This window comes from Hemicordylus capensis, chromosome 1, assembly GCF_027244095.1.
Source record: "Hemicordylus capensis ecotype Gifberg chromosome 1, rHemCap1.1.pri, whole genome shotgun sequence".
NCBI classification, from domain to species: domain Eukaryota; kingdom Metazoa; phylum Chordata; class Lepidosauria; order Squamata; family Cordylidae; genus Hemicordylus; species Hemicordylus capensis.
Window position 1 is genome coordinate 95,936,703 of NC_069657.1, and position 14,673 is coordinate 95,951,375.

The 14,673-nt window shown below is 42.5% G+C and overlaps 2 protein-coding genes and 1 long non-coding RNA gene across 10 annotated transcripts in view; 2 read left to right on the plus strand and 1 right to left on the minus strand.

Annotated features, from left to right (window-relative positions):
* The window catches only part of PAMR1 (peptidase domain containing associated with muscle regeneration 1), a 130,975-nt gene extending 129,565 nt beyond the window's left edge, over positions 1–1,410 (plus strand). For all 5 annotated transcript variants that reach the window (XM_053282000.1, XM_053282009.1, XM_053282019.1 and 2 more), the window contains one exon: positions 363–1,410. In XM_053282000.1, coding sequence (XP_053137975.1) covers positions 363–899 — 537 coding nt within the window. In that variant the 3' untranslated portion in view covers positions 900–1,410. The remainder of the gene's footprint in view (positions 1–362) is intronic.
* Positions 1–6,410, minus strand: part of LOC128338902 (uncharacterized) — a 65,172-nt gene extending 58,762 nt beyond the window's left edge. Inside the window, exon 1 of one of the 2 annotated variants that reach the window (XR_008312749.1) lies at positions 6,337–6,410. This is a non-coding gene — a long non-coding RNA (uncharacterized LOC128338902). Of the gene's footprint in view, positions 1–5,280; positions 5,528–6,336 lie in introns of those variants that run through there. The other variant, XR_008312750.1, reaches the window with a different exon arrangement.
* SLC1A2 (solute carrier family 1 member 2) overlaps positions 6,353–14,673 on the plus strand; it is a 160,971-nt gene continuing 152,650 nt past the window's right edge. For 2 of the 3 annotated variants that reach the window (XR_008312740.1, XM_053282049.1), the window contains exon 1: positions 6,353–6,770. Coding sequence is in view for 1 of the 3 variants with exons in the window: in XM_053282049.1 (XP_053138024.1) it covers positions 6,754–6,770 (17 nt within the window). In the remaining 2 variants the exon portion in view is untranslated. Of the gene's footprint in view, positions 6,771–7,082; positions 7,189–14,673 lie in introns of those variants that run through there. The other variant, XM_053282063.1, reaches the window with a different exon arrangement.

Sequence of the window (14,673 nt, forward strand, 5' to 3'; positions counted from 1 at the left end):
GATACATTCAGATCTGTCAGTTTGGATATTCTAATGATGGGCTTAGTTTAAAGTTACAGAAATTTGTGTTTATCATATATGGAGCCTCTGTTCCACTCTTCCCCAAGTCATTTCCATTGATTAATGAAGGATTGATAGGACAATACTCATATAGTTTCCTTCCTGTTCAATAAATCACCTACCATAGATCCTTCTAAATAATGGCAGTGATTCAATAGGAATAACAGAGCCACTCTATTATGAAAACTAGATGGTATTGAAATTTCACCAGTTTTATGTAAATGTCAACAAATTGAAATGGGTATAAAAACTGGATTCTTACACCTCTCTTCTCTTCTCTGCCTTTCTGGGTTCCCTTCTAGATTTCAGCCATTATTATCCATCCTAACTATGATCCAATATTGCTTGATTCTGACATCGCTATCTTAAAGCTCTTGGACAAAGCCAAAATCAGCAGCCGGGTCCAACCCATATGCCTGGCATCAGCACGCGATATTGACCCACCTGCAGATGACTTCCAAATAGTGATCACTGGCTGGAAGATCTTGACAGATATTACAGATCCCAGCTACAAGAATGATACAATCCGTATGGGGACTTTTCAGATAGTGGACTCGCTGCTGTGTGAGCAACAATATGAAGAAAATGGAATCCAAGTCAGCGTCACTGATAGTATGTTTTGTGCCAAGCAACACCCCACTGCCTTTTCCAACATCTGCCCTGCTGAGACTGGAGGGATTGCAGCAATACCTTTGCCAGGAAAATTGTCTTCTGAGTTGACGTGGCATCTTATGGGTTTGGTGAGCTGGGGCTATGACAAAACATGCAACCTGGAACTGTACACTGGCTATACTCGGGCAATTCCTTTCAGAGACTGGATTGAGAAGAACCTGAAGTGAAATACTTGGTCCAAAAACTGCTTTTAAAAGTGTTGAATATATTTGTTTTATCTTACCGTTTCTGATGCTTTAGATTTTTCATCCCATTGATGGAACATATCTGGGATAGGGCTAAAGCAAGTGTCTCAACTGTTTGCCATATAGTCTAGAGGTATTCAATGAGGCCAGTTCATCTAGGCCATAGATTCAGAATGTGGCAGATAGGTTGACATGTCTCAGCTATCCCTTTCTCCTGGTGGGAATAGGAACTATGATCATGGGTTGTAATACCCAGCACATGATATCCAGAAATATCTGCATTCAGTCTGCATTTAACCATCACTTGGATAAAACAATTGGAATGTATTTTGTCAGGGTTTGAAATAAGGAGGTTGGAAAGAGATAATCAGGAGGTTAGATGAGTTTATTGTGGTCTAAGCTGTTTGTATTGCCATATAATGCTGTATTCTTTCCCCCTCCTGAGTATTTTACACATTCAAATAAACAAAGGTGTGTTTTTTTAACCTGAAAATCAACATTTGATAACTGCTTTCTCCAAGTTTGTTTCCTTTTATTGAGAAACCATCAAATATCTGTTTTCTCTCTTTGCCAACCTAGAACTGGAAAAGTGAGGAGTGTTGATTCCAGAGACCATTTAATCAAGTGGCTTTTGAACTTTCTTCCTTTAGGGAATTATTTCTCCATTTTAATCCCACCCTCTCCTCAGGGCAGTGTACATAGTCTTGTTCCTTCTATCCTCATAAGTCTCTGAGTGATCGTTTAGGCTGAGAGCCAGTGGTAGACAAAGGTCACCCAGTAAAACTTTGATTGAGTGTAGGTTTGAACTTTGGTTTCCCCAGTTCAAGTCCAATACTCTTAATTTCTGCTAGGAACCAGTGTTCATTGCAGAAGTTTCTGAGGCATGTTCCAGAATGTAAAATCAGTTTACACAGAATGTTGACTGGACCTGTTGAGTTCCATCATTCTACACACACTGAGACTGAGTCTTGTAGCATACTCTGTGGCTGTACATTGCTGGAGAAAGTTGCAAATGGTGGTGGACAAGACATCTTTCAGGCTATTTCTGATCTTCCCGTGACTTCTGAGAAGTTTGAAGAAACTCCCGGATTTTCTAGAATGCTGTTTGAAAATCACTTATCTAATTCAATGCCTTGCACAGGGTTTACGGTACTACCTAACAAATATTCTAACATTTGTTTACAATGTTTTCCAAGTTAGATCTTCCAAGGAAAGAGGAGAAAGAACTCAAATGCAATGATCTAGTGGTACCTGCAGGATGGGAAATAAGTTTAGTCTCTTTTTTAAAACACAGCTCTAACTGGCATGGTCTATAACCCAGCTCTAACTTCATGTGTCAGGTATATATCTTTGGATTCTGGAACCACCTGATCCCCTGGAATACATGCTTCAAGGGTTGGGAAGGACATGCCAAGATTGGGCACGATATACAAACCTGCCAATTTTGGTATATTCTATCTTGCTTGTGGTATGGAACATGACGTCTGTCCCTCACTTCAGATATTAGTTACAGATGATGGGTTCCATACTGCAAGTAGGGTTGGATATGCTTATCTCACATGCATATTAACGGGGCTCTGGTAGCTCCACTGAACTTCAGGTTTGGTGTGACATGTGAAGCCGCCCTATGTTTCCTTCATCTCCTGTTTTCCCTTAAAAATGATTTTAAGAATTATTTTAAATGGGATTTTATTTTACTGATAGTTTTCTTTTTTGCATATTTTTTAGTTTGGCAGATTGAAATTAATGAGAGTCAGAGATACACTTTGAAGGGGGAAAGAGAGATGTATTTCGTGTGCGTGTCAAAGAATAGGACATACTGGCCCACATGTTCCACAGCATAATGTGAGTGGCTCTAATATGCCTTAGCTGTAACAGGCATCAAAGAAAGCACTGGTGGTTTTATGCAAGCATGCAAGAGCACAAGTACAAAAAAAGCAGCACACCCACCCACACTTTAGAAACATCTAATTAGTGCTCCTGGAGTGTGGGCATGCTATGTTAAGTATTTGCAATCTTGCGTAAGTTGCGGAAGATTTGCAATCTTCCTTAGCTGTCTGCAGCAGGTAGATCATAGGCAGACTGGAGCAGCCTACATTATGGTGCAGAACATGTGGACCACTGTTCATTTTTAAAATATTGTGGTCAGGGTAGATGGACTAGTGACCTAACTCTAAGGCTTGAATTCCAGCAGTCAAATGTAATGTTCAGACTAGGGTCTTTGTCAGCTCTGCTCGAAGCTCATACTTGGAGATATCAGGGATTGAACTTAGGACTTTCTGCCTGGCATATGACACATATGAATATGGTGATTATTTATATACTGCTTTTCAACAAAAGTTCCCAAAGCGGCTTACACAGATATAAATAAAATGGTTCCTTGTCCCCGAAGGGCTCACAATCTAAAAAACCACCACCACCATAAGATAGACACCAGCAACAGCCACTGGAGAGAACCATCACTTTAAAAGGATGCCTTTTTGCTCAGTTAGCAGGTACCACTGAGCTCCAGCTTCTGCCCAGTTTCAGGGTCAGAAACCTTTATTCTCCACCTGTAATGGGAAGGGGGAGCATCTGAACCCAAGGCTCCTGCCAGTTCTTTTATCACTAAAACATGATTAACTATTACATCTGAATAGCTTTAAAAATATTTGAGTCTGAATGCAGGGCTGCTTCTCATACTAGAAACGTTATCCTTTGACAAATGTTTATATGAAAACAAGATTTTGAGGCAGGAGGTCTGACATTGACTAGGTGGACATTTGAAATGATGTGGGAAATAACTTTCAGTTGGTACAGAAGTTCTAACAAAAGGAAGCAGAGATAAAAACAGATTGAATAGCGACAGAATTAAATACTTAATTCAGACATTCTGCCCTGGAGAGGACAGAACAGCCAGGAAGGAGATAGTTAATACAATGTAGGCAAGAAGTGGCCAGGGAGTACACAGTTCATAGCTTTACATATCCCCAAGATGTTGGTCAACCAACATAACAGTTTCAGAAATGATTCCATGCAAATAAGAGAAGCAGCTCACACAAGGAAAAAGTTAGATCAATCCTGTACAATTGCTTGCTTTCCTTTATCCTTCTTCCCTGAAATATCCCACCCAACTTTCTCTAAGAAAATACTGAAGTATTATTGTTGGGGAGCCTCTTTTCCTTCCGCATTGCTTCAAATTTATACTGATTATCTGAATTATCTCAGGCCTCCAGCAGCAAGATCTCCACTTCAGATTAATACCTATTACTCCCTCTTCTACCTTGTTCTAAGGAAGTTAATCTACCTAATACTTCCCAGAATGCCAACAACCACTTGAAGAAAACTAACAACCATTTGAAGAATGGTTCTTCAAATTTCAAGAGAAAGCTCTATCCCCACTTTTTCATATGCTTTCCCCCCAGAAAGCATTGATTTACCGTATCTCCAATAGAGGTCAGCAGAGTCTTAGAAGATTGACTTATAGACACTGAATTCCACAGTTTGTTGCAAAGAGACTAGTGTTCATCACTCCCAATGAGAAACCACCCAAACACATGGTCTAGAAATGATCATGTAAACCAAAATTTAACTACATTATTCAGGGTGCAGAGGGATTTTATATTTCTAAATATATTTTGAACTGTGGTATATTTCATCATCCTACACATAACTCCTTTTGGTTAGGTGACAATTATGTCATTCAAAAGCTTACATGTCTCCCAGGGACTGGTCCAATAAGAACATACCAACTTACTGTTTATCTCAGTTCTTTAGTAAACAGATCAACTACACTTCCTGTTTACTAGAAAAGCAACATGGGGGCAAAAAGATACTGTTATCCCGGTTGGAGTATATTTTCACTTATTTTAATGAAAGAAACTAATTGAAGATGCTACTAGTCCCACAGAAGGCTTTACTGCAAGAGTGTAGGTTCAGCTCCTGAAGCTTAAGAGAGAAAGAGCTATCCCGCTCCCTCAAGAAAAGGGTCAATAACAAAAAGAAAAAAAATTAAGGGTTAATGAGGGAGATGGAGGATTGCTTAAAGATCCACCTCACCATGGGCATAGCTAGGAAAGAGGGGGCATATTCCCCTGCACCCGACAGCTGTTCCCTGTTGAGGGTTTCTGACCTCCCTCGTTCTTGAGAAGCCTCCAAGGGGTGTAGCTAGGGGAGATGGGGTTGTGTTCATCCCTCTCTCTGGTGGCCCCCCAGAATGAGGGAGATAATGAATAAAATAGGGAGGGGTGGAGCTGGAGGGCCCTCAGGAGCCGGGGCCTGTTCTTTGAACCCTTTCGCTCAATTATAGCTATGCCCCTGAAGCCTCCTCAGCGATTTTCAGCAATATTAATACATAGCAATGTTCTAAGCAATTTATTTCTACCTGATCCAAACAAGCTCTCTGAACAGGCTTATTTGATCCCTGTTCTGCCATGTGGTACGACGCGTATGCATTCTGGTGAGCTACTCTTGCTCCCGCGTGTATTAATTCATTAGTGTAGCTCCTCCTCCCCGTCAGAGTCCCAATCGGATATCCAGGCAGGTTTTAAAAGGACAAAGCAGGGTTGGGGGAAGGGACGGAGGTTATTAACTCTTTCAGTGGCAGCCTAAGTGTTCTCTCCCCCCCCCCCTTCCTATATCATATCAAACCATATTTGCTGCTAGGCTTAAAAAAAAAAAAAGACTCCAGCGAGAAAGGCTTTAATTAGTCAGACTTCCAGTTAGACATCCTGAAGCCGCCGTGAAGCTCCAGGACAGAGGAACTAAAGAAGCTGTGGAAATTGGGTAGGGAAGGGAGACACACACCCCACGCTGCAAACTCGATGTGAAGGCGGGGAATGATCGGGAGTGGAGATGGTAAAAAATAATATCCCCTCGTTAGAAGACCTGACAGACGCTTCCTGCTGCCGGGATCAGAAAACGGAATGAGCACAAAGCGAACGGCTCGCCTGTGCTCGAGAGGCAGTTGAGACGCTCCTTTTCCTGCCTGTCAGCTAATCGCCTGCCCTGCAGCCTCCAAGCCATCGTCCAGGCAGGCAAGCCGCCGCAGTCGTAATGCAAGCGAGCTGACAGGAGAGCGCTCAGCTCGGCCTCGGAGCTGCACAAGCTCCTCTCTCTCAGCCGGGGATCGCCTTCATTCCTACAGAGCCCCGCGTTCCCCTGGGAGGGCTTTTCTCCCCCTCCCTCCTCCCCCTATAAATAAGAGGCTGGGGGATTTGTAGGAGTAGCCACGGCGAGTGATGTCAGCCCTCGCCTAAAATAGAGAGGGATAGACGACTGCAAATCCACTGTTAAACCTTCCAATCCAGCCTCAGCCAACACTATGGCAATGTGAAGTCACCCACCCACCTCTTCCACAGACACACACACACACACAGAGCCCCCCTGCCTTCTCGCCCCTCACCGCCACACACCACACCTCCTCGCCCACACCACTCACTCAGCCTCTCCAAGCGAGGGCCGAAAGCAAAAGATCAAAGCGCAGGTGTCCTCCTCGCTGCTTCAGCGTCGCCCGCCACCCCCCCCCACCTCCTCTCTGTCTCTCCCCCCACCTCCTCTTTTGCTCGCTCTCTCTTCGCCCCCACCCCTCTCTCTTCAAGCTTCCAGAAGACGTTGAGAAATCTCACTCCAAGCAGGAGGAGGTGGCGGCGGCGTGGGGTAGCTCTCTGGAGCCAAGACGCTTCTTGGATGCTCGCCCTTCGGAGCCTAGAGGATTGTACGAGGCCGGCACGAAAGGGGCTCTCCGACGCCCAAAGATAAAAAGAAGACTTTCCCCTCCTCCCGAAGGCGGCCACGCACTGCTTGAGCCCTTGGATTGCCCGAGAAGACAGACAGACAGGGGGGCTTGCACGGGACCATGGCATCGGCGGACGGGTGAGGGGACTCGCCTTTTCTTGCGGGGGGGAGGGACGGGACTGGAAGCCCGGGCTCTTTAGGTGGGTCTCGTAGCGAACAGCTTCGTAGTCTCATCTGACCGCAAGAGAGCCTCCATTTCCCTCCGCCCTCCTCCACTAGCTGCCGGCCAAGGAAAAGAGGCATCCAATTGCAGCTTTAAAGCTCCAGGATGGCATTTCAGATATGAGCCTCGCTTAGGAATGGGCGCTTCAGCGTTCATAGCAGCCTGTACTACTTTAACCCTCGCTAGGCCAAATGTTATCAAATTACCTCTTTTGGTTTGGTTTGGTTTAGGGAGGAGGAAGAGATGATGATGATGATCAAGGCTTGTGCACACTTTTCTGCAGTCTGTTACTTAGGAGAAAGTCCCATTGAACTCCGTGGGATTTACTTCTGAGTAAGTAAGAGTTACGGTTACTGCCCGGGCTGCAATGCTCCTGGTTTCTGGCTAGGAAAGAAAACGAAAAGAATGGCTCCTACATTCTTCAGGAGTTTTGTAATAGACTCGTTTGGTGCCAAAAGCAGTTTAAAATGCCCGCAAGGGAAGACAACAAGAAGTCACGCTGGAGGGAACTGGGCGGGTTACACAAGAGTTATTACGGAGCAAGCAAACACAAGTTTGTGGTGATCCTTTCCCTCGCGACGCCAAATCGTTCTAATTTCGCGTCGCTCTTGCAAAACATCCCCAAAGGTCAAATCCGCCGTCAGTGCTCTCTCTGGGTCCTTGGTTGGCTAAGTTGTATTGGAGATAACGTCTGGGGCTCCAGTGGATTTTGTCTAGCATTCGCAGGCGTCTAGGCTGGGCGATCTCCTCTTGATCCGCGGGGCTTGCTGTCAGGTTGGATCAGCATGATCTGCTCTGGACAGGACCTTGTGAGGACAGAGTTTAAAAGGGGGCTCTGTTTATATCTGTCGGAGGAGGCGTGTGTATGCGTTTCCAAGGCGAGTTAAAGTAACCTGGAGCTCCAGGACACAATGCTGAAAAGCGCGTGCGTCCAAGCCACACACACACACACACACACACGCACCTGGGCAGCAGGAAAGTGAGTGCGCGCGCGCTCTCTGGCATTGTACAGGTTGCCAGGTGCAGGGAGGTACTTCAAAACTTACAAGCTCCATCCAGTCCAGGCTTTGCGTCCAGTCGCGGGGCCGAATATTGCAGACCAAGAGGGGTGGTTTCGTCCCGGTTACTTTTACAAAGCTTAAAACTTCTTCTCGTGGCGTGTTGAGTCCTTCCAGGCAGTGTGAAGTTCATGTTTGCACATCTGCTGTTTTAGCAACCTTAAAGCATTCTAGCATGTCACCCTAACAACGTTCCGGCTCCCACTGCAGGCTTCTGCATGTTACTCTAAATAAGTCAGTGGGGCTTACTCCCAAATAAGGGCGCGCTGTGTTGCATTCTTAATATTATCAACCGGTCAATGAAGCGGAGGGGAAGCAGTGGAAGTCGTGGGTGATGTTCAGCCTCCTATTTAAGGAAGTTCCGTCCATGGAATTGCTGTTCTCTGTTTTTCCTATAGATATAACACTTGTTGCTTTGAAAATATTGAACATGGTCTCGCCAGCCTTAAGAACTTATAAGTCCCAATGATTTCAACTAGATATTTCAGCTCCTTCCCCTTAAATAATAGAACTGAAAATGCAGTGTTTGATTACTCAATTCGATTAGTTGCTTACAACATGAATTGAATTTTTAAAAGTGGTTCTAATTAAGTGGCAGTAGCATACTTTTAAATTTTCATTATAAAAACTGCAGAGGGCAAACAAGCACTGCTTTGTGAGAGGCATTCCTTGTGGGTCAGAGAATACAAAATGTCTCTAACATTGTCTCCTGCAGCACACAGAGTGCATGCATACCTAATCTAGAACCAGAGTAAGCCAAAGAACTATTATTTTGCAAGCATTATATTATCAATCAACTAATATAGTTGATTAATCAACACTTCTTCAATTAGGTGATATTCCTACTTTAATGTGCTTAGTGTTGTTTTGACTGGGGCCATACTGAAATGCTTCTCCCAAACATTTAATACATAATAGCTGAATGACATTGTCCGGTATTCGCAAAGCACTTCTCATATACTATCTCAGTCATTCCTACAACAGTTCTACAAGGTAGGACAATATTATAATCACATATTACACCTGGCGAAGAGGAAAGAAATTGGCTTGCTTAATGTTATCCGTTGCATTTACTGGTGAGCTGAATTTTGAATTGGGGGATTCCAACTCATGGTCTAGTTTGTGGTTCCTCATATACATTATGTTATATGTACCATAAACACAGCCACCTTAAGTGGCTCAGCAGGGAAATGCTTGACTAACAAGCAGAAGTTTGCCGGTTTGAATCCCCGCTGGTACTATATCAGAAGGTTGCCTGTTTGTATCCCTGCTGGTACGATGCCAGACAGTAGCGATATAGGAAGATGATGAAATGCATCATTTCATACTGTGTGGGAGAGGAGGCAAACCCCTGGTAAACCCCTCCTGTATTATACCAAAGAAAACCACAAGTTTCTGTGGGCACCAGGAATTGAAATCGACTTGATGACACACTTTCCCTATACCATAAACAGAAAGACTCAATCCAGTTTTGAAGACACAAATCTACTGGAAACAGACATGTATTATTAAGATCTCTTTTACTGCATAGAATAAATCAAGACTACCTTAATTGGGTGTTTAAGGCTAGGTGGCCAGATTTGGCTTTTAAAAAGCCAAATTCTGGCTTACGGCCCATTTGACTCTCAAGTATACCCCTTAGGTTCTGGCAACCCAAGGTAGAATAATTTTAAGGTAGATTAAGGGAGAGGTTATCTTATAGTAGCAGGCATGACATGTCCCTTTAGCTAAGCAGGGTCTGCCCTAGTTACATATGAATGGGAGACTTGATGTATGAGCACTGTAAGATATTCCCCTCATGGGATGGAGCCACTCTGGGAAGAGCCCTCCCTAGCATCTCCAAGATAGAGCTGAGAGAGTCTCCTGCTTGCAACCTTGGAGAAGCCGCTGCAAGTCTGTGAAGACAATAATGAGCTAGATAGACCAATGGTCTGATTCAGTATATATTGCCATATGTATGGCAGCTTCCTATGTTCCTGTGTAATTTTATCTCTCTCTCTCTCTCTCTCTCTCTCTCTCTCTCTCTCTCTCTCTCTCTCTCTCTCTCTCACACACACACACACACACACACACACACACACACACACACACACACACCATCCTTTCTTCATGTGCACAAATTCATACCATTGCTTTGCTCAGAGAAGTGTATATGCTCAGCAGAAGATGTGGTGTGTGTGTGGAGGTTCCATGCTACTTTGAGTTCTTATCACTTGACTGTTCAAGACTTGATGACTTGCATTTGAATGTGTGAAGTGATTCCATTGAAAAGCATTGTGTTTCAGTGATCTGAGGTGACATGCAAGTTCTGCTTGTGGTGTTCTGATCTATAATAGCTCATAGCATATGCAACCACCTGGTACTGCAATCAACAATCAATCAAATCAATTGTAAAGTATCAATCATCCCAATTGTAAAGTATGCAAAATAATCAAAAAAGATTTTGTAACGAGAACTCAACAGTTAGTGACTATATTTATCTGTTGTAATAAATATTCTGGGGATAGAGAAAAACACAGGAGTATTTCTTCAGGTATGATCAATAAAGTACAGTTTTTAACTACTCTGATATAGGAACAGTTGTAGTTCCTATATCAGAAGGTTGTAGAAGGTTAATCTCCAAAACTGCCAAAATCAAAATGATTTGGACTTTAGAGCAGGAACAATGAGAATGTCCTTTGGAAACCTTGAGGACTGTTGTGATGCATGGGTAAGATGAATACACCTCTCTCTCTCTCTCTCTCTCTCTCTCTCTCTCTCTCTCTCTCTCTCTCTCTCTCACACACACACACACACACACACACACACACAGTATGTGTATGTGTATGATCTTGGATATTAATTTACTAATAGAATGAAAGACAGAAACGGGATCCTGTGTGTAAAAACAAAAGTAGGCTAGTGTGAGGCTTACAGGTGTGCTTTATGGTATGGTTCTAAAGTATATTCTGTAGTGCAATTAGCATATTTGTTAAAACAAGTATAAAGGCATACTTTGCTTAGTAAATAAGAAGGGACAGTTCTATCCAGCGATGTTGCCATTCAGGTGCTCCTTCTTCACTCTGCAACCTCCCTTCTCAATTCATTGCCATCCAACAATGTTGTGAAACATCACTACCCCACATCTGGTGATGATGCTTATTGCCATGATTGAATTGCTGGTCCACACTGCTGCACCAACCTGAAATCCAATGTTGGCATTTTACCCTGCATGATGCCCCCACTATGTTATGCTGCTATAGTGATAGCTGCAACCCATATGAAATTCTGAAGTAATTTGCACAAGTGATGCTTGGACTGGTTCCTTTATTTTCAGTGTCTGTAAGCTGAATAGGGGGGAAAGCTACATTGACTGGAACTACATTGACTACATCTATTAATTTCTATGCTGCTTTGATATATTCAAAACTAGAAAGTGTTCTTAGCATCATACACTTTTTAAAAAATTCTTTCATTGATGATGATTCAGCTTTGTTGTGGGTTATATAGCCATGAATAACTGTCAAGTATATATTGTGATTGTATACAATGTAGTCATTAGTATATTTTTGCAATAGAATAGATAATACCTTTCCTCATCCTTCCATCAGAAGGAATGAAATGACAATTTGACAATATCTAAACATGTAGAATCTTCATGTTTATGTTTAGGTTTATGTTTGAAATCTGAAGTCAGAACCACAATGAAATAGTGTCCTAGTTACCTCTGTTGTCTTCTGTTTCAGGGGCTTCCCTCCATCCCATCCCAGCCCTAGCAATCAATATTCCAATATTAACTGAGGGCAAAACATCGATTTTGGAAAAATTAAACCCTAAGTTTTCAGTTTCTTATAGCTAACACCAAACTTAGCTGCAGCTGATGCAGAAGCAGGTTGCAAATTAAAAATTTATTTCTGCTCTACCTTTTGATAGCTATTAAAAATATTGATTAATCTGCTGTCTGGAAAAGCCTCTGACAATGATGTGGTTCATTGTGATGATGTGGAATGAATTGCCTCTTGAAAAAATAGTACCAATTCCAGATAGCAAAAACTCAGATTGTTTTTACACTACAAACTGATATTGGTTTTATATATTGGTTTAATAATTTTATTATTATTGTCCTATCTTCCACACATTTAGGTTTACAACATGACTGATAGCCATACAATATAGTCTAAAACTACACTAAGTAGGAAATTGCACTCTAACAACCAATAACTTACCTATAAAGCTGCAGGGGAGAAATGCGTACTCCTTACAGGCTTGGTGAAAAAGGGAATATTTCCCTCTTTTTCTCAAGGACAAAAGGGAGCCCACTGTGGACCTAAAGGTAAAGTGTGTTGGGTTGGTGTCGACTCCTGGTGACCACAGAGCCCTTTGGTTGTCTTTGGTAGAATATAGGAGGGATTTACCAGTGCCATCTCCCGCGCAGTATGAGATGATGCCTTTTAGCATCTTCTTATATCGCTGCTGCTCGATATAGGTGTTTCCCATAGTCTGGGAAACATACCCGTAGGGATTCAAACCGGCAAATCTCTGGCTTCCTAGTCAAGTCACTGTGCACCTAGCTTGAAATTAATGTAAATAATTTTATAAGCAAAGTGCTCTACAAACAAATAGCAGAAGCCATTCCTACATTTTCCATCTCTAATTGAGGACTAGGTTGCAAAAGTCGCCCATCCACAGAGTGGATGCAAGGGGGTGAAAACCTATGATTTCTTCTCTATCGTTATTGCCACAGCCTTGGCCTTCAAATGTGCTTCTTGTGTTCAGTGGAGTAAACTTATAACACTTTATGTGACTATAACTGTCATGGCTTTCCCTAGAGAATCCCAAAAATTATAGTTTGATGAAGGTGCTGATGATTTTCTGTTATAGATCTTCCCAGGAATCTCTGGGGATAAGAAGTGACTGCTAAAGCATTGCATCCTATTTTCAGCCCCTGATGTGTTCCTTAATGTAGGATACACTAAAAGAAATGTTGACTGTCCACTTGCTTGTCTGCAAAGTGACCTGGCATAGGTTGCATTTCCAAGATGCCATATAGGCTATCACTCCTACTGGGAAAGCTAACAAGCAGTGTAGACAGGATAGGTCAGAGGAGTTACTGGTACTGCCTAGTTTTACACTATCATATTTCATGGTTCATTAACATTTGTTAATCTACTACTGTTTACCACCAGAAAATGTACATGAATGGGCTTTATCTGGAAATGTAAATAGACGCCAAGGATGAAGCAAAGACTTGCACTATAAGGCCAAGACTTTCTCTTCAAGATGTTCTGTGGATGTGATTTGCTTTGTTCAGAGTGTCTGAGCATGATGGCTAGTGGCTACTGGTTAGTGACCTTGGGGCTGGCTTGTTTGTCTTTTGCCAGGTGTGGTTTAATTCTAGCTTGAACCATCTCTTTTATAGATGATACTTTTGCTATTCTCTCTGATATGGTGCATCTTGTTTACTCTATAGGGAGTTGTATTGTGGGGCATTTTCATAAACTGGAGAGTTGGCCAGGTGACTTTGATCTCCCTTTGAGCCCTGTGATGAGACGATTCTCCATTTCCATTGCCTGATCTCTGGGTGAATAAACAGGCTTCCTGGATGACTTGGGAAACTGTGGTTTGTCACATTTAACTCATTAGTGATGACCATCCATCATTCTGAGTAGCAATCAAAGAAGGGGAACAACAATTATACTTCACTAGGATAAAAACAGGAAAATGTAGTGGCAAACAACAATAATACAAAACATGATAAATAACCAAATATATATTTGAAACAGAGTGGGTACAAAATATATATCCAGGTTCCTAAGGTGTATTTCCCTATTGCACTAGAGAAAGTGCTTTGATTCACCACCTGATTCTTTTATTGTCTTCTACTGATAGAGAAAAAAGGAGCTACCAAAAGTTCTCCTGATTGTAAAAAATCAAATACACATGAGGATGCTAATTCCCTTATCTGTTCTAAATTAATTTTAATACCAGATATGTTGAATTTGTCAAGATCCATATATGGTGTCAGAATAGTGAAGACTTCTGTGAAATGATGCAACTGCATTTTGAAACATACAGAGTGACTGTATCATTATTTATTTATTTAATTAATTAATTTTTACATTTATATCCTGCTCTCCCTCCAAGGAGCCCAGAGCGGTGTACTAAATACTTGAGTTTCTCCTCACAACAACCCTGTGAAGTAGGTTAGGCTGAGAGAGCAGTGACTGGCCCAGAGTCACCCAGCTAGTTTCATGGCTAAATGGGGATTTGAACTCGGGTCTCCCCGGTCCTAGTCCAGCACTCTAACCACTACACCACACCATGTAACCAAAGTGTGGAGTAGAAAAGATGCAGGGCCCAGCAACCAAAATTATAAATGCTATAGTTAAGGGAGACTAGAACAGAGGAAGGAGGAGACATTAACCAAACTTATAAATGCTGTAGAACACTTCTCTCATGATCAGCCAATGTAAATGAGAGGAAGAGAGAGGGACTTTGTCAATTGTAGGGACCAACGGAGGAATAAAGAGAAGGAAGAAGAGATAAAAAGAGAGCACTAGGTTTTTCTGTACTGTTTCCTGATATTCAGAGAAGAGACAGTGACCAAATTCAAATGTAATGCAAAACCGGAGTTACACGGGGCAGAGGTTGGAACTCAGTTACGCCTGAATGTGCGAAACCATGGTTTCGTGGCAAAAGCAACATGTGGTTTGCCTTGCCAAACTCCAGGTTTAACCTTTTGGTTTGCAGTAAGGTTTGCTGCTAAGACCTGAGGTTTGGC